Source organism: Bos javanicus, chromosome 11, assembly GCF_032452875.1.
Source record: "Bos javanicus breed banteng chromosome 11, ARS-OSU_banteng_1.0, whole genome shotgun sequence".
Taxonomy (NCBI): Eukaryota; Metazoa; Chordata; class Mammalia; order Artiodactyla; family Bovidae; genus Bos; species Bos javanicus.
Window position 1 is genome coordinate 101,532,106 of NC_083878.1, and position 17,775 is coordinate 101,549,880.

At 51.6% G+C, this 17,775-nt stretch overlaps 1 protein-coding gene across 24 annotated transcripts in view; it reads right to left on the minus strand.

Moving 5' to 3' along the window:
• The window catches only part of RAPGEF1 (Rap guanine nucleotide exchange factor 1), a 136,990-nt gene that overhangs the window by 74,687 nt on the left and 44,528 nt on the right, over positions 1-17,775 (minus strand). For 5 of the 24 annotated variants that reach the window (XM_061433902.1, XM_061433899.1, XM_061433901.1 and 2 more), the window contains exon 1: positions 11,350-17,271. The exons of 11 other annotated variants lie outside the window; for them this stretch is intronic. In XM_061433902.1, the coding sequence (XP_061289886.1) occupies positions 11,350-11,581 (232 nt within the window). In that variant the 5' untranslated portion in view covers positions 11,582-17,271. Of the gene's footprint in view, positions 1-8,259; positions 8,437-11,349; positions 17,272-17,775 lie in introns of those variants that run through there. 8 more of the 24 variants (XM_061433903.1, XM_061433916.1, XM_061433908.1 and 5 more) reach the window with 5 other exon arrangements.

The following is a 17,775-nucleotide window of genomic DNA, read 5'->3' on the forward strand; positions in this document are numbered from 1 at the left end:
CAGAGCAAGCATGTCAGCACGCCCGGCTGAGAGCAGGCGGCCCATCGCCATCGGGGTTCCGGCTGCACCGGGACACGGTCCACCCTCACCTTGTCCTCAGGTGGAGCTGTTTGGAGCAGCCTCTGTCCCTCAGAGGAACTTGCATGTTAGGACTGGTGCCAGTTCAGAATTCAACAACGCTCCTCAAGGGTCGCAGAGCCTACGTGCGGCTCTGTGAGGCCCGCCTGGCCGCATGAACAGGGGTCAGCAGTGGGGGGATGGGAGCACCCACAGGCGGCCAGCGGCTCCCGCCACCAGCTGCTCCAGGCCCTGCTCAGGGACCCCCCAGGAACGCACGACGTGTCAGGCCACCCTCTGGGCTTCCAAAGGAAACACATTTTCATTTGTCAGTGAGCACATGTTCCTTTTTTGTTTTTTACTTCACAGACAACAAGAGAAGGAGCTGGGAGTCACAAGCGCCCGCGGTTTGGGACGCTACAGGAATCGCTTGCTGGCAAATATGGAATAAAGCAAAGGGACAGGGTCCCCTGGACCACCGCCTTCCGTCCCCATCACCGCAGAGAGACAGGGTGCATCAGAGGGCGTGGGGCGGGCCCACAGGCCTCCTCCTTCAGCCGCTCACCCACTTGTTCCACACACATTTACACGCTGAGGAGCAGGACCCCCTCGTCCCCTCCAGAGAGCCCCCAGAATTGTGAGGGGAGCCAGAAGAGTCCTCAGTATGGTCAGCGAGCAGCCCTGGGATGGAGACATGCCCGGTACAGGCAGGGCCCTTCGGGCCGCTCAGAGCCCGCTCAGGAGGAGGGCAGCTCTTGGTGCCAGCAGGAGCGCCTTGGCACCCGGGGCCCCTGCATAACAACCCAGCGGGCTCCTCAGGGCAGGAGAAAGGGGTGCACCTACAGGCTTCGGACATTTCACATGGGAACCGACGGAAGACATCAGAGGCAGCAAACAGGGGGCTGGTTTGGAAGAGGCCTCAGAGACCTGTGAGGGACGCCGAGGGACCTGAACATGCCCATGTCTCCGAAGGCGCACTTCCGGCTGCCCAGGCGTGGAGCGGAGGAGAAGGTCGTCACCCTCACCCCTGGCAGCAGTGCCTTTTCTCTGGAACCAAAGGGGCACTGGGACGAGCACCTCGTGACAGACCGCCCCCTGCTCCCGTCCCCCAGGCTGTGTCCAGGGCTCTGTTCCCACAAGAAGGTCGATCATGTGCGTTCATATACACATAGGGAAAAAAGCCAGACCCTACTCTGCTCCACACGTTCCGAATCAAGCTGGGATCAACCCCAGCCTCTGGGGGTGGGGACCAAGGTGGTCCCGGCTGCCCGCCTCAGAGGCCCCGCTCCCCACCCGCTGCCAAGTGAGGGATGGGAAGCGTGGGCGCCAGCAAGGATCCCAGTCCTGACAGAGGCTGCCGAGGCCTGGGAACTGCTCTCCCGCCAGCCTAGGGCCCAGGCCTCCCGAACAAAGGTGGTCCAGGGCCCCTCCTCAGCAGCAGCTGGAAAAGTATTAACTGCTTCCAGTCGTTTCTCTTCCTCAGGGGACAACTTCAGCAGAGCAGGTAAAAATGCAAAGAAGCCTAGAATGGAAGACAGTTCCCGTGCTTGGGACATGCCCCCACACTCTGCTTGTGAGCCACCACAGCTGCAGATGGTCTAATGGCCCACGGGAGGCTCCGAGTGGCCTTGATAATCTGAAGTCAGGCTGGTCTAGTCAAAGCCAGAATTTCATCAGCTCAGAGCCTGAAATCCAGCCCAATCCGTGTCTGGTCCAATGTACGGGTGCCCATGCACAGGGACTGCAGACACCAGGGAGGGTGGCAGCTGCAGCCGCTGGGACCATTTCCCGCAGCCGGAGTGTGCGCACGACTGAGGCGCTCCATGGAGGACCCTCCAGGGTGGGAGATGGAGGCTGAGGAACAAGGGACAGACTAGATGCGATCCTAGTGCAGCTTCACAGCCCCCAAACTCAGAGAGAAAGAACCCTCAGTACAGCCCGGATGAAGCAGAGCCTGGGTTCAGAGGCAGGAGGGCGCGTGTGCCCCACGGGGAATAAGCCGGTGCCCACGGGAACAGGGCCCCGTGCTCGCCGATGCGCACCACTCTCCACCACACCCTCCCCACCCTGCCCCCAGCCCGGCTTCCGACTCAGATGGCACGTCTCAGCGTGGGCTCCTCTTCCTCTTTTTTTAAGCCAGAGACTAGCAAATATGCTGTTTATTAGATGTGTTCACAGCTTTGATCACCAGGGAAGCAAGTCACCACAAGAGCAGAAGAAAAGGCTTTCAGGCCAGCCAGTTCTGCTTGTAAAAGTGATTCACACCCTCTGGAAGAGACCAGGACCCAGGCAGCTCACTCGGAGCATTGCATCAAAGGGCTCCTGGCCATGCCAGCTCTTGAGTAAGATGCCCTCGGTGAGGAGGTCTTGGGCATGGTCTCTTAGCCCAGGTCATACACACTGAGTCTTTCCTCTTGGGAGGTGGGATTACGGGTGGAAGTTTTTAACCAACAGCTACTGAAGAACTCGTATTTCCATGATTGCTGGAGTTGCCAACATTTGGCTAGAAAGCGCTACAAGGGGATTTTCTGAAATCAAGAAGGCTTCCCAGTTCTCACAGAAGTTATACCTTTACGGTCTGTGATAAATAACAGATGGCCTCACAATATGTACTTTTAAAGACAGCTCTTCAGTGGCGCTGGCCCCTTCCCTGGATCTTGGACGCAGCCAAATGACATTCCTCTCTTTCCAAATTCTCTCTCTTACTCAGAACTCTACCAAACCTACTCCACCCTAGTGAGTGCCTTTAGGAAAAATCCAGTTGTCTCATTCTAGAATCCTCAGGGCAGGAGACAGTGTGCATTTTTTGAGAAGGAATCTCACTTTCCCCTGTTCTCCCTCAGCAGCCGTATCCTTGAAGTCTCCTAGAATTGAAGCTCTTTTTATAAAGGACCAAATTTTTGCATAGGAGGCGGCTTCCTGCCAGTTGTCTGCAGGCCTCTATCCTGGCAGCCTGGGGGGAAGAGCACACACAGGCCGTATGGGGAGAAGGCAGAGACCTGTGGTCTCAAAGTCAGCTGTTCGCAGGTAACACTCACTTTTCTGCCGAAAACAGGCTGAACACAGAGTCCAGGCCCTGGCCCTGCGCACAGCGCGCTCCTCCCACAGCCAGATGCTGGGCATTTGGTCCCACAGCAGGTCTGTGGTTTAACAGGAATGGAGGCCCTGCCCTTGAGTAGTTTACAAGCGAACAAGGAAGTAAAGCCATACACCCAGGGCTCCCACACACTGCAGAGCAAGACAACTGCTGAACAAGGGGTTTACTTCCTAAGAGACCCACAAAACTCTTAGAAGGAAGCCCTAGAGCTGTAAGCCTAGAAGACACGCAGACTTCAGCTGTGAAAAGTGCAAAGGGATGAGGGCTGATCTGGGTGAGAGATGAACTGAGTACGCCCTGGCCACATGGGGTGGGAGGGCAGACACGTGGCTGATCCCTCCTGCTGACGATTACTCAGGTCACAACCCATTGGGAGGTCCCAAAACCAATTTCCTGGATGAACGCATAAAATGTGATACAAACCATCTGAGGCCACTGCAGACAGTAAGGCTAAACGCTTCTTGAGACTTATTTCAGTTACAACCAACTTGAGATGCTGAAGACCCCACTCCCTGGGGAGCATGGGGGGGAAAACGCTCTAACTAGGACAAAGAGGAGCCACAGCTCAGGGTCCTGTATGGGCCATCGGGACCACAAAGCTAGTCTTGACCAGAAGTGGCCTGGACCGTGGCTGAGCTCCCCGACCTAGGTCTGGAACTAAGAATCGGGCACAGGGGCAGTGCCAACAGGTGCGTCGCTTCTGAGGCAGAGGGGTCAGGAGTGCGCAGGCTTTTCTGACCACCTAGCATGGTAAGAAACGTTTTACTTTGTGATCAAGTACACAGAGTATATTACAAAACCTGAACGTGTTCAAGTCTTTCTCACTTTTCAATCCCTTGAGGTGATTCTCAGTCTTCCGTGAGAGCGAAGAATTGAGGTGGGGACAGTGGGGCAGACAGTGGCACCGCCCTGACCTGGAACTGCTCAGAAGGCGGGCTCTGCACCCAGCCCTGACCTTGTGGGCAGGCTCTCTAGGGAAGGGACCCAGGGACTAGGGCTCAGCCAGTCCTCCAGGCAACTCTGCAGCATGATCAAGTTTGAGAAGCACGGTGTTTGAGGATGAAGGTCTGGGGGAAAACAGTGAAGCTGTTAAGAAACTCCAAATAGTGGGCCAAAGAACGGGAGGGGTGAACAGCAAGCCTAGCAGGGCCAAGTGCACACAGGAAGTGACACAGGCAGGTGGACCCTTGACTCTGACAGAAGGGGAGGGTCTCATCTCAGAACATGCCTCAGGACAAGCCCCTCCGGATAGGGAGAAAGACTGATAAACTCAAGGCCTGGGGGCGGGGCCCAACCACCAGTCTCAGCTGATGAATCCCAACCAGCTCCCCCAGGCAAGAAACTCGGGCTGAGCCAGGTCTCCTTGGCTACACAGCGAGTCAGAGCAGGAGTAAGACAATGAATAAAACGGGACCAACCACATGCAGAGTTCTTGGGATACCGTATTCCACCCAGAACTGGTGGACCAAAGTGATACATCATTGCTCTTCCTTCCGTTAATAATGCCGTGCTTCCTTACAGGAGGCATCTACTTTGGTGATGTCTCTCTGCCCTCAAGTAAACTGTTCTGACAGTGATTCTCAAGAGGGTAGAGAGGTGGGCCGAAGACAGGGCACTGGTCTAAAAAGGTATAAACGAGACACCTATACACATCTGCACTTGCAGCCAGAAGCAAGCTGAAAGGAGACAGGCCGAGGTGTCTGAGTGACAGTTAGGGCTGCGGGTGACAGGCCCCCACGCTGCTTGGCCCTCGAGGCCGGAGGTCAGGTCCTCACTCTACACTGCCCCCAGCCCGTGAATGCATTGTTTCTTTCATGGAAAGTGAAGAATCTTTAGTCTCTTTAAAGTGCCGGCACATTCGAAGACGAAAGGCGCATTTAAGATGGGAAACCTCCTATTTCCCGGAAAGCAAGGAAAGGGACTGCCCAGGACCAGCCTCCCCAAATGCAGATCCTCCCAATGTGACAGCGAGCGGGGTGCTCCCGTCACCCAGGCTCTGTGTCTCCAAAAACCCGCGCCGCGGAGTGAAGGGGACGAAAGAAAGTCTGGTGGTGTTCAACCGAAGCTCCTGAGAGCCACCAAGTGACTGAGAAGGAACACATGTCACTTCATTTCTTGCAGGACGTGCGGGTCCATCATTTACCCATCGTGACTTAAATCTCCTAAAAGACAGCTTTTGTTCTGCAACTTGTGTCTGCCAGCCACAATGTCCTCAGAACTAAACACTGTAGTACAAATACACAGCTTCCAAAAAACTCGTGGATATGTTTGCAAACTGTGCAAAAATCAGTGGACTGAATCTGTAAGTGGGTCTACACGCTGCAGAAAGTTTGGCACATTTTTAAGGCCACCTTTTCAAATGTTTTTGGTTCCAACTTTCTTTACAAACTGAAACACCACCACAGAGAAGGGATCAAAATAGATTTAGTTTCTTTGCAATAACAGTATTTTTGTATTCTTTGTGGTAGAGGCTGAGAATAGTGTTTTTAAATTTCTCATCAAAACAAAAATACTAGCATGGAACTGTGTGTCCTGAAGCTCAGCTGAAGGCCAAGCAGTACAGGGCTCCCACGTTATCTCCAACATTCATTTCTGAGGCGGTGAGCCAAAACCAACCACGCAGAGGCCAGTTCTGGAATGCTGAACCAGGCAGCCTCTTGCATCCAATCTCACGGCGCACTGTTCAGCTTTAAAACTAATCTCCTACTTAGAGAAGCCCGCCTCGTAGAGCTCAGCTCACACCTCTGTGCAGTACAGCTGGCCCTGGGCCAGCTCCCCACAACCTGAGAGGCCACCCTCTGGGCCTCTGCCCAGGGACGAAGACTCTGGAGCTCCACACACGGGTCAGGAAACACTTCTCTCCTGCGTCATGTCCCCCTTCTAGGGCCCGAGCCACACGGGGCCCATGGCACTAACGCGGCTCTGCTGGCTCGGGGGTGGCCGGAGCTTAGGGAGGTGCAAACTGACGGCAGCCGTCTGGTGAGGGTCAACAACCCCCGACACGGCCCCTCCTGCTCCTACCTTAAGGCCACAAGCCAAAGAGAGTGCCCTTGAAGTGAGGTCCAGCCTGGGCTGGCTGCCAGCAGACCCCCGGCCCACCCCCTCGCTCCTCTTCAGAGGGAGAGGAGCCCCGTGGAGACGACGACCGTGCGAGGGGAACACGGCACAGAGAGCTTCTCAAACCCCTGACTCCTCGAGGCCTGGGGTGCAGCGGTGTCAGACAGACAGGGTACCAGTGCCGAAGGGTGACAGGGACGGGAAGTCTGAGACATCGATACAAGGGTGACAAGTTCTACAAAAGCCAGGCCCAAGCCCCGAGCCACTCAGCATAGGGCGATGAATGATGGGACCTCAGCCTGGGTCTCCCAGAGGTGGACTGAGGCAAGGTTCAGGTGCGAGTGGTTTCTGTGGGGGGACCGCCAGTGGGAGGTGCAGGGGACGAGGGTGGGAGACAGGGAAGCAGAGGGCGTCATGGAAAGGTGCGCATCAGAGCCCGCTTTAACGGTGGGCAGCCACACTCAATGGACACGAACTCCAGCAAACTCCGGGAGGTAGTGGAGGACAGTGGAGAGGGGCGTGCTGCAGTCCATGGGGTGGCAAAGCGTCGGACACAACTTAATGACCGAACAACACTCACAACCACGTTCAATCCCGCAAGGCCTCCGGTTTACACTGAAGCCTGAAAGATTCACTGCAGTTGGCCAGATTTTCCTTTTCTTTCTGGGGAGCAGTGCTCCTGGGAGAGGGCAGGGCATGTTTAGAAGGCCAGGGTCGGCAGGGTCAAGGTGAATCAGGAGACTTGACAGAAGGTCAATAAGGAGAGGTGGGTCCTGCCGGATCAGGGAGCCTGAAGCCCCCAAGGCTGCTGGGAAATGCGTTTCCCAGCAGGTAATGCAGCAGAGGGCTTAGCGCGGGCTTTCTTCACTTGCTACAGAAGCTAAACACGGTCCCCAACAGGGTGAGACACCAGCCACCCTGAGGCTACCTTCCTTTCCATGAAGAGATTCATTACCAAGGGACTGGTGGTCTTGCTGTCTAGACAAAGTGAATTCCCCCAACCCTGTCTTAACACAAATTGCCACCAGGCAAAATCCAAGTCTGCAGCACGGCCGACCTGTCTTTAGGCCGCAAGACCACAGGAAGTGGGAGCAAACAGGAACTGCAGGCAGCTGTTAACCCAACCTGTTTCACACCACATTCGCTTAAAATAGTCCAGAGTTTACTGAGTGCTCACTATGCCAGAAAGTAATGTGAAAACCACTTTAAAGATGAAGAAACTAAGGCTCAGAGAAACTAACTAGGCCCAAAGTCACTCAGCGACTGGGGAAGCGGCCTGAACTCAGACTCTGCTCACTTTGCGGCCAGCTGACTCAACCACGACACCAAAGTGTCCTCCTTAAGCATTATCAGTGACTGAGTCTTTCTGAGTGGAAAGCTACTAGGGAGGAGGAGGCAGGGTGATGGAAAGTGAAACAGTGTGCACGGGAAACACCTTCCATAACCTCTTTCTGCCCAAACTGAATAGCTTCTGCTCCAAGCCTGGCTGCCTGTCAGACATCCTTACCTATCCCAGCCAGAGAAGGCAGAGAAGGGCTGTGTGTCAGAAAGCCCCGGAGCTCCGAGTTTCCATCCAGAATGCTCCACCAGAAAAGGGAGCCTTCCCACACTGTTGATGGGAATGTAAGTCGGCACAGCCACTGTGGAAAATAGTCTGGAGGGTCCTCAAAAACACTGAAAAAGAGAGTTGTTGTATGATCCAGGAATCCCACTCCTGGACATACGTCTGAACAAAACTATTTGAGACGATACATGCACTCCTATGTTCACAGCAGCAATATTTAATAACCTATTAAATCCTGTACATGACTCAATCACAACAGCCAAGGCCTGGAAACTACCTAAATGCCCATCGACCGGTGAACGGACAAGGAAGATGCGGTGCACACACAACAGAACATCACTCGGCCATAAAAAGAGTAAAATAATGCCATTTGCAGCCACAAAGATGGTTCTGAGATTATCACACTGAGTCCAGAAAGAGAAAGACAAATACCGTACTTGTCCACATGTCTGTGGAATCTAAAATATGACACCAATGAACTTACCTATGAAGCAGAAACAGATTCCCAGGCATAGAGAAGAGAAGGACTTGTGGCTGCCAAGGAGGAGGTGTGGGGGAGGGACGGATTGAGAGCTTGAAATCACCAGATGCAGACTACCATATATAGGATGGATACACAACAAGGTCCTCCTGCACAGCACAGAGAACGACACTCAACATCCTGTGATAAACCATAAGAGCAAAGAATATGAAAAAGGAGGTACAGAAAAAGATACATGTATAACTGCATCACTTCAGCAGAAATCAACACAACACTGTAAATCAACTTTAAATTATAATTTAAAATTTACAAAATTATTCTTAAAATAATTCAAATTTTTGTAATTTAATAAATTACATAAGAAGTGCCCCACTATTCCCAGTTCAGTACCAACCACACAGTGTGGAAATCACCTGTGTGGGTGGCCAACTCTCCTGGGAGGCAGGGTCCCATCCACAGCTGACCAGGCACCAGGGCTGTGCTAACCTCTCTCAGACACTCAAGAGACATCAAGGACACACCCGGCAACGACGCGAGGCCTCTCCTCAGCTCCCAGACAAACCACCCCTTTGATGGGCAGCAGATACCATCACAAACAGGCACTGGCCACAGGCACTTTTGCAAGAGTAACTAACAAATATCTGGAACAACATCTCTCGGCCTCTGGTTCTGCCCAGAGTTGTCTTTCTTCCTAAGAAAGAAACTGGGGAATGTGGTCACCAGAGCAGTCTGCCGATTTAGAGACATCGGGGTACATTTCTCTTTCCTGGAAGTCAGAAAGTGGGAGGAAAGGTTTGGCTTTTAATGTCAGTTCTAACACTCATTAGTTTTGTCAGTGAGGTAAGGTGCAGCTTCTTCAAATCTCTTGTCTCATCTGGAAAACAAGGGCAATCCGCCTAGATGATGGTTCTCAAAAGCGGGCCCTGACCCACCAGGTGCAGCAGCCCCACCCAGGATCTCCTAGGCCCCATGTATGGGGGCTCTGGGGGTGGGCCCAGCAATGTGCTTTAGCTGCCTTCCACGGGATCCTGATGCACACCAAGTCTGAGAACCATAGGCCAGCTGATTCCCCTTCTTTCTTCATTGGTTTATAAGACCACTCTTCTTTATTCTTTTCCCACCTGCCATGCTACAGACTTCATGGATCCAAAGAAACACTCACAGAGCATCTACTATGTGCTAGGGGCTGCCTGGGGAACAAGACCAGGTGTGCCCTGGGGCAGGCAAGCAGGTGAGCAGGCTCTACGACGTGCACGGTGGACATGCACAGGCCTTCTTCCAGGTACTTTGCTGGATCAGCAGCACAACCCTATTTTCCAGCAACTTTCTTCTTTAACCACAATCTTCCTCCAAAACTTACTACACTTTAAAAACTAAAGTGTGCGTACAAGCCGAGATGCAAGGTGCCAGCAAATAAAATATTATTGTATGGCTACTGATGAAAGAACTGGATTATGTAATGCCCAATTACAAAATAAGCACGGGAAATCCACTGGAAAATTTCTTGAAGGATAGAAAAGAATAACAGTGATAACATTTCTTCCCTCCTAAAACTACTTTAGTGACTCACAGTGTTTACAAGCCTTTATTTTATTTTAGGCACAAATAAACACCAGGTGACATTTTTAGCAGTCCATTTTGCTTCAGGAGGTATATGCAGGAAATGAAAAAGCAAAAACAAAAGCTAAAATGCTCTACCCTAAGGGGAAAGACGAAACCCAACTACCATAACATTAAAAACAACTAAAATAAGCTTCTTCCCTTATGCCTAGTCAAAGTCGCTCAGTTGCGTCCGACTCTTTGTGACCCCATAGACTATACAATCCATGGAATTCTCGAGGCCAGGATACTGGAGTGGGTAGCTGTTCCCTTCTCCAGGGATCTTCCCAACCAAGGGATCAAACCCAGGTCTCCCGCATTGCAGGCGGATTCTTTACCAGCTGAGCCACAAGGGAAGCCCCCACCTTACACCTAAGGGTCCTGCTAAAAGCACGTGCCAGGAGTTTTTTTTCCTTCCCGCTTGGTCCAAGGGACCAGGGAGGTGGAATGAAACCTGGTCAGGAGGCAGACAAACAGCCCAGATGCTGCTGCTGCTGCTAAGTCGCTTCAGTCGTGTCCGACTCTGTGCGACCCCATAGACGGCAGCCCACCAGGCTCCCCGCCCCTGGGATTCTCCAGGCAAGATCATCGGAGTGGGTTGCCATTTCCTTCTCCAATGCATGAAAGTGAAAAGTGAAAGTGAAGTCGCTCAGTCCTGTCTGACTCCTAACGACCCCATGGACAGCAGCCTATCAGGCTCCTCCATCCATGGGATTCTCCAGGCAAGAGCACTGGAGTGGGGTGCCATCGCCTTCTCCCAGATGCTGCAGAGCTCATCTTCAACACTGGCTGCACCAAGCCCACAGACACGCTCCAGGAGGGCTCCTCAATCAAAATTACATCACAGGATTTGACCCCAGAGCAGAAGCAGAAATCAGAGATCTCACGCAGGGTGTGCCACGGGTCAACAAGCTCTCCTCTCCATTAGTTAAAACCTGTACCTAATAATTAACACCCACAGCTGCTTCTACTCAGAAGTAGGAACAAAGCAACTCTTCCCAGGCAGGTATTTATTTAGGCAACACTAGGCACGTAACTAATAAGACAATTTAAAAGAGAACACACTCAAAAGCTTGGAGCACAGTATTTTCTGTGACTGGGCCAAGATCATCTGGTTCTTAAATCTCCTAGCAGCAAAAGTAAAAAGGCAAAAAAGCTGGGTTAACTTTGGACCATCCAGAGAAAATGAACCAACTCAACAGACGAGAGGTTCTTTTCCTGGTACAACATTCTAGAAAGAATTTTAAAGGGGATGTAAAGGAACACCGTGAATTGAGTCCTCAATCTTGGATTTACAAGATCTACAATGCTCTTCAAACAACCACTTAATATCTGCTATCTATTAAAAAATCAATAACCCAATAACTTTCTATTGGTGAAGACACTTCTGAGGAATGTAAGCTACTAACACAGCCTGGTGTGTTGCTTCCAAGAGCTCCAGCTTAATATAGAAATAACCTTAAAAAACGTAATGGAAATAGGAAATTTCCTCACCTATTTTTGGCAGAAATGAGATGGCAGTCCGAGGCCTACCCTCAGCGCGGTCCCAGTCCTGATGACTAAGGCCTGCCCCAGGACTCGAAGCACTCCCGGGGCGAGCTGGGACTTGGGTGAGAAGAGACCCAATCAGATGGTGCACCTGCAGGCCGGCCCCCACGGAGGCTGCGGGAGGAGAACCGGCCACCCACTTCCTCCTCCGAGAAGCTCTCTTCAAAGCGCCCCACATTTAGGCAGGCAGCCAAGATGACACAGGGGGGCTGGAGGTTTGGCTTTATCATTGTCCCTCGTTTTTGGTAGGTGAAGTGGACAGGTCTGGAAGGGCAGGAGCAGGGTAAAGAGGGCAGCAGGCATAAGACAGGTCCAGACGTCGGGGGTCCTCCAGATGGGGGAACGGCACTGATAGAAAGGAGTGGACACGAACGCGGCCCAAGTGTGGGGAGTGGGAACCCCACTGAGGCTCAAGGGAGAAGTCGGGCCCAAACCTCAGCCCTGGACAAGAAGGGGGCATGCAGGCAGCAAAGGATGGATGGGTCATGGCGCCCTGGAAGCTGAGGCGGACTGCAGAGAGGACATGCATGAGGTCAGCCCGTGCGAAGTGTCCATCCCTTCCACCATGACCACAGCAACATCCTGAGCAGGATGTCTCTTATCGGGGTCCTGCCAGAAATACCTTGTTAGACCAGAGAAATGACTTCAGGACCACTTTTGGATTTGCTGGGTGAGGCAAGAAGGGAACTGGAGACAAAGCTCAAGGGGCTGAGCTCAGATGTGCCCTCAGGAGGTGAGCTACTGCTGGGTCGGGTGATCAGCCCCAAGAGATCGGGCCGCTTTCCGGGACCACCTGAGGAGCAGAGCAGCAGGAGGAGCCCTCGGGCTGAAGTCTGGCGGTAACCAGGCAGGGACAAGGCTGCAGTCAAGCCTGGCTCCACCACTAAGTAGATCTGAAAACCTGGACGTTAGTTTAACATCCCTGCTAACAAAAGGGAGACAAGCAGTAGCACCCCCTGCAAAGGGTTACTCTTATAAAGGAAAGAATATGTATTTATGTATGAGAGAATTAAACTCTCTTACACAAGTGACCACATCCCTACAGGTCCGACAACTTCTGGCCTCTTTGGCTTGGGCAAAACAATGGCAAACACAGAGCGACATTTTTAGCGTCTATTTTGCCTCAGGAGGTATTACACACAGGAAATGCAAAAGCAAAAACAAACGGTAAAATGCTGTACCCTAAGAGGGAAGGCCTTCTAGAGCTTCTCTGATTTTATATTTAAAAAACAGGGGAGAGGGGCTCCCCTGGTGACTCAGTGGTTAAGCATCTGCCTGCCAATGCAGGGGATACCAGTTTGATCCCTGAGCCAGGAAGATCCAATGTGCCACATGGCAACTGACCCCCTTGCACCGCAACTACTGAGCCAGCGCTCTGGAGCCCGGGAGCTGCGACTACTGGGCCCTCGAGCCCGTGCTCTGCAACAAGAGAAGCCACCGCTCCACAGTGGAGAGCAGCTGTGCTCACCGTAACTAAAGCAAGCCTGCAGGGTGGCGAAGACTTAGCACAGCCATAAACAAACCTTAAAAAAAGCAAGCAAGCAGGGGGAAATACTACACAAACACATCTATTTACTTGACATATATGCAAATCTTTCTGAACCATCTGAGTGTCACGCATCAGTGGGTCCCTTAAATACTTCAGTGAGTAGCTCCTGAGAACAGGGATATATTCCACATCACTGCAGTGCAGGGACCGGCTTCGTACAATGTAACACAGATACAACACCGTTATCTAAGTCACGATTCCCAATTCTGTCAAGTGACCAAACTAAGGACAACTTCTGAGAAGGAAACAACCCACTGCAGACTCCCAGGATTTGCCTGGATTTTTATAATGCTAAGTATGAACCAATAAAAAGTGGTGTAAGCACCTATGTTTTGTAGTGTAATAGTTTTCTGTTGCTGAGTAACCAAAAGCATGCACATATATTAGTGTGCAGTTTCTGTTGGTCAGGGTCCAGGCACAGCTCAGATGGGCCCTCTGCCAAGGCTGCAGTTGAGGTGCAGGCAGGGCTGATGTCTCATCTGGAGGTCTGACCAGGGAAGGGTCTGTGTCTGGTCTCCCTCAGGCAGCGGGCAGAAGTCGTTTCTGGGCAGCCACGGACTAAGGGCCGCAGCTTCCGGCTGAGTGCAGGCTGGAGGCCACCCTCAGCTCCTTGACACACACGACCTCTGACTTCTCCAAAGCTCGCAAGGGAAGATGTCTCTAGTCTGTCTTAGAAAGACAGTCTCCTGTAACAGAGGGACACCCCCACCACCTCTGCTACGTTCTCTCAGTTAGAAGTGGGTTAGGGTTAGGGTTAGAAGTGAGTCGCAGGGCCATTCACACTTAAAGGATTAGACAAAACGTGTGAACACCAGGAGACAATCATGAGGGCCACCTGAGGGTCTGTCTGCCACATGCTTATAGCCCCTATACAATTATAAAATCAAATTAAATTTATAATTCAAAACATTTATGTTAACAACACTGGTTTAACACCTGGGCAATGGTTTCTTAAAGCGTCACCAGCTACAATGTGAACACGGTATGGAAAGGCAGGGTGGTGTTCTGGGTTCAAGACACTTAACCAGGTCAAGACGATGACGCGTGCTTACCACTGTTCTCCACTGAAATCAAGATGACATCATTTTAGGGCTTCCCTGGGGGCTCAGTGGTAAAGAATCCACCTGCCAAGGCAGGAGACACAGGTTCGATCCTGGGAGACGCGGCCGCTGAGCTTGTGTGCCGTGACTGCTGAGGCCCGTGAGCCCTAGAGCCCGCGCTCTGCACCAGGAGATGCCATGGCAATGAGATGCCGGCACACCACGAGAGGGGAGCTCCTGCTCTCTGCAGCTAGACAGAAGCCCACACAGCAACGGAGACCCAGCACACCAAAAATGAACAAACAGATAAAGAGCTTTGAAAAAGATGACATCATTTCAGCTTTTCAGGTAGTAGCAATGCATTGTCTGCACATCAAGTCGACCTGTTCTCTAATCGGCCCACCACCGCTGAAGCACAAAGAGCAAATGAGGGGCTCCATTAAGCTCAGATGAATTCAATTACGTGCACTTGAAAAACAGAAAAGGGGAGGGAGGAAGGGAAAAAGAGAGGATAAATACTTTAAGCAAACCACTCTCCATCTCTGTCAAGAGCGTAAGACCCCAGGTACAAGTAAGACACGAGAGGTCAAACGACGGTCTCCAAAGCTCCTTCACGCCTTCTGTGGTGTGAATGCCTCACCTCACCAGCGGGATTCTGGTATTTAAGGATGACAATGTTCTTTTTACCACATGGTACCCAAACACAAAATGAACCTCTCCATTTGCTCTAAAGCAGGGGTCAGCAAACTTTCTTTAAAGGGCAAAAGAGTTAAGTATTTCCCACTTTGTGGGGCATAAGGTCTGTTACACTACTAGACTCTGCCATCTTCACGGGAAAGCCGCACAGATGACGTGAAAAAGAACGGACGTGGCCGTGCCCACGAAACTGTTCACACAAACAGGCAGCCATGAGGACCGGACCCCAGAGTGCTGGTTTGCACACCTCTGGTCTAAAGAGACAGCAGTCTGTATCCACGCTGAAAGTTCAGCTCGCTTTGCTGGCCTCCTACAGGGATTCTCCAGGGTACCTTGGTTATGCAGGATTGCTGTTTTCTGTTCTTTTGTTCAAATGCAACTCCTCTGTCTGTAGAAGATGCAACCCCCCTGCATAACAGCACCAGCACACAGAACCATCACGTGGGCCCTGAAATCAAAGGCAAGCCACCACCCGGACTATCGACACACAATAGCTCGGCTCCCGCTGGTAGAGCAGTTGTTTTCTGACCTCCCTAGACCTCCAGAACAGGTGACTGAGTTAGAGCTCCTCTGCACTGCAGGGTAAGTTGACCTCCCCTCTCCTCCTCTAGGCAGCAAGAGGGGCCTTTGCTCCCAGGGCTCTGCTCAGTGCTGGACACACTCGAAGTTCTCAGTAACATTCGCTGAATGAAGTAAAACGTCAGAGCCCACGATATGCCTCCTCAGCCCCAGATACTTCTCATTCACGGCCCTTGAACGTAATGACACAGTTGTACTAGAATTATTTAGTCTAATTATGAATGGGGTATGAATGGGGGTGAAAAGGAAGACATAAAATGAAAACATTTCGACTGCTGAGGTTCAAAATTGTACCAAGATAATAAAATCGCCAATCGTATCAGTTATGTTAAAACAAACTGCTAGCCTCTGGCTTCTTAAAAATACTGGAAAATTTGAGAACGATCAATTAATAACCAATTATTTTTGAGTGGCCAACTGAATGTCTTGCAGAGGGAATTTTATTCACCTCTTCCCCACCCCCAACCACCAAAAGACTGTTCTCAACTATGTTCCCTTTAGAATTCATGTTTTGAAACATTGTGAGTAAAGTGATACTTAGATGTTTCTTTCTTTTCTTTCTTTTTACAATTTTTTTGCCTGTGTTGTGTGGCATACAGCATCTGAATTCCCCAACCAGAGGTGGAACCCGCACCTCCTGTAGTGGAAGCATGGTGTCTTAACCATGGACTGCCAGGGAAGTTCTGGCTTTTTTTTAACTGGCAGGAAAGATGACACATAGAGGGACTTTAATTGGCTACACTCCAGTATAAAACAAAAAGTAAAACAAACAAAAAAAAAAAGACGCATTTTAGCCATTTGTACAACCACCTTCCTATTTAGAACTTAGAGCCTGCCCAACCCCCAGGTTGGTGCTTTCTTTTAATATTTATCTGGCGATGCCAGGTTTTAGTTGTGCCATGTGGGATCTAGGGGTTTCCCTAGTAGCTCAGCTGGTAAAGAATCTGCCTGCAATGCAGGGGACCCCGGTTCGATTCTAGTTCCCTGACCAGGTACTGAAGCGGGGCCCCCTGCACTGGGAGTGTAGAGTCTTAGCCACTGGCCCGCAATACCCTTTCAGCTGCCTGTACCAGCGTCGGCTACCCCCATGAGCACACTCGACACAGCAGTTCCCCAAGAATCACGCGAGGCCCTCATGGAGGGAGGCTTCCTGGGACCTCCAAATGGAAAACACTCTCACTAGGAGCCCAACTGCCCATGAAAAGAAGTAAGAATGACCCACAGCCAGGTCTCTTCTCCCCTCTGAAGGTCAGGACGTGTGCGGTTACATCCCGGGACAGAGCTACCTTGAGGAGACAGTGCTGGTAACGCCATGCCAGGCAAAAGGCAGGCCCTTCAAGATGGACTTGGAACACTGTCTCTCCAAGTCAGTCCCTTTAAAAGCTCCCAAATCCCATAAGTCAAGACCTTTGGGGAGAACTGAGTCAATCAGTCTGAGTTTGCAAACACCTGCAGTCAGTGGTTTTGACTCCTGTGGTAATACAAATAGAGAAAGCCCTGAAAGAACCACAGTTCACTGTTTGTATGTAAACCGAGTAAGCAACAGCGGGTTTGCCCCCGTGCTCATCTCAGTGAGCGGCGGCCACTAGTGGACACGAGCCCAGAACCTGGCCGTCTTCCGGCTGCTTCCACCCTGCCATCCCCACGCCTGCCACCGTCAAGGCCTGCGTATCTCCCTTTCCGAGTAGCCAGGGGCTCTGTCCTGCTGCCACCGCCCTCGTCCAGCAGCCACCGCCTGCGGGGACAACTGACTCAGCCTCCGAGTCCATTCCTGCCCATTCCAGTACATTCTTGCACCAAAGTCAGGGTCATCTTCAAGCACAAATCCAGTCTCTCGCTATCTCTTTCACAGACAGACACACACACACCACTTGACACGACGATGTCTTTTCGCCTGTCAATGCTCTTCAACCCAAGGCTTTGGCTGGAGAGGTACATGTGAGTGGCCCCTCGCCACCCCCGGACCGTGGCCTCGGGGCCTTTTCGTGGTGCTTCCTCATCTACAGGGTCATGTCCCCACCCACCCCCACCCACAGGCCCTGCTTGTTGCAGCTGGCTAACTCTGACTTAACCCTCCAGACCTCAGCTCTGCTCCTTCATAGCATTTGTCAGCCTGCCATTTGAATTCTGTCAAATCAGAATTCAGGCTGGGAAACATTTGTGCCTCACAGCATCTCACATAGCAGGTGCTCAAACACCTGATAGAAAGTGAAAAGAGAAATTAATCAACAAACTATCCACTCAATGCTTCAATTGCTTTCACTGCATTGGGACTCCTGAGATTTAAAACTCAAGCCAATTTCAGTCTCAGCCCGGGGTGGGGGGGGGATTCACCCTACCTCCTGATTTGCAACAGACAATTTAAATCATTCAAATCACACCAATCAATGCCCACAGCACAGTAGCCATCAGCAGTAGCCCAGGAATGACAAGGGGATCCCACACACTTTGCACACATTGGAGCCAGAGGGATGTAGACACCAATCCCAGTTAGGCTACTGGGTAAAA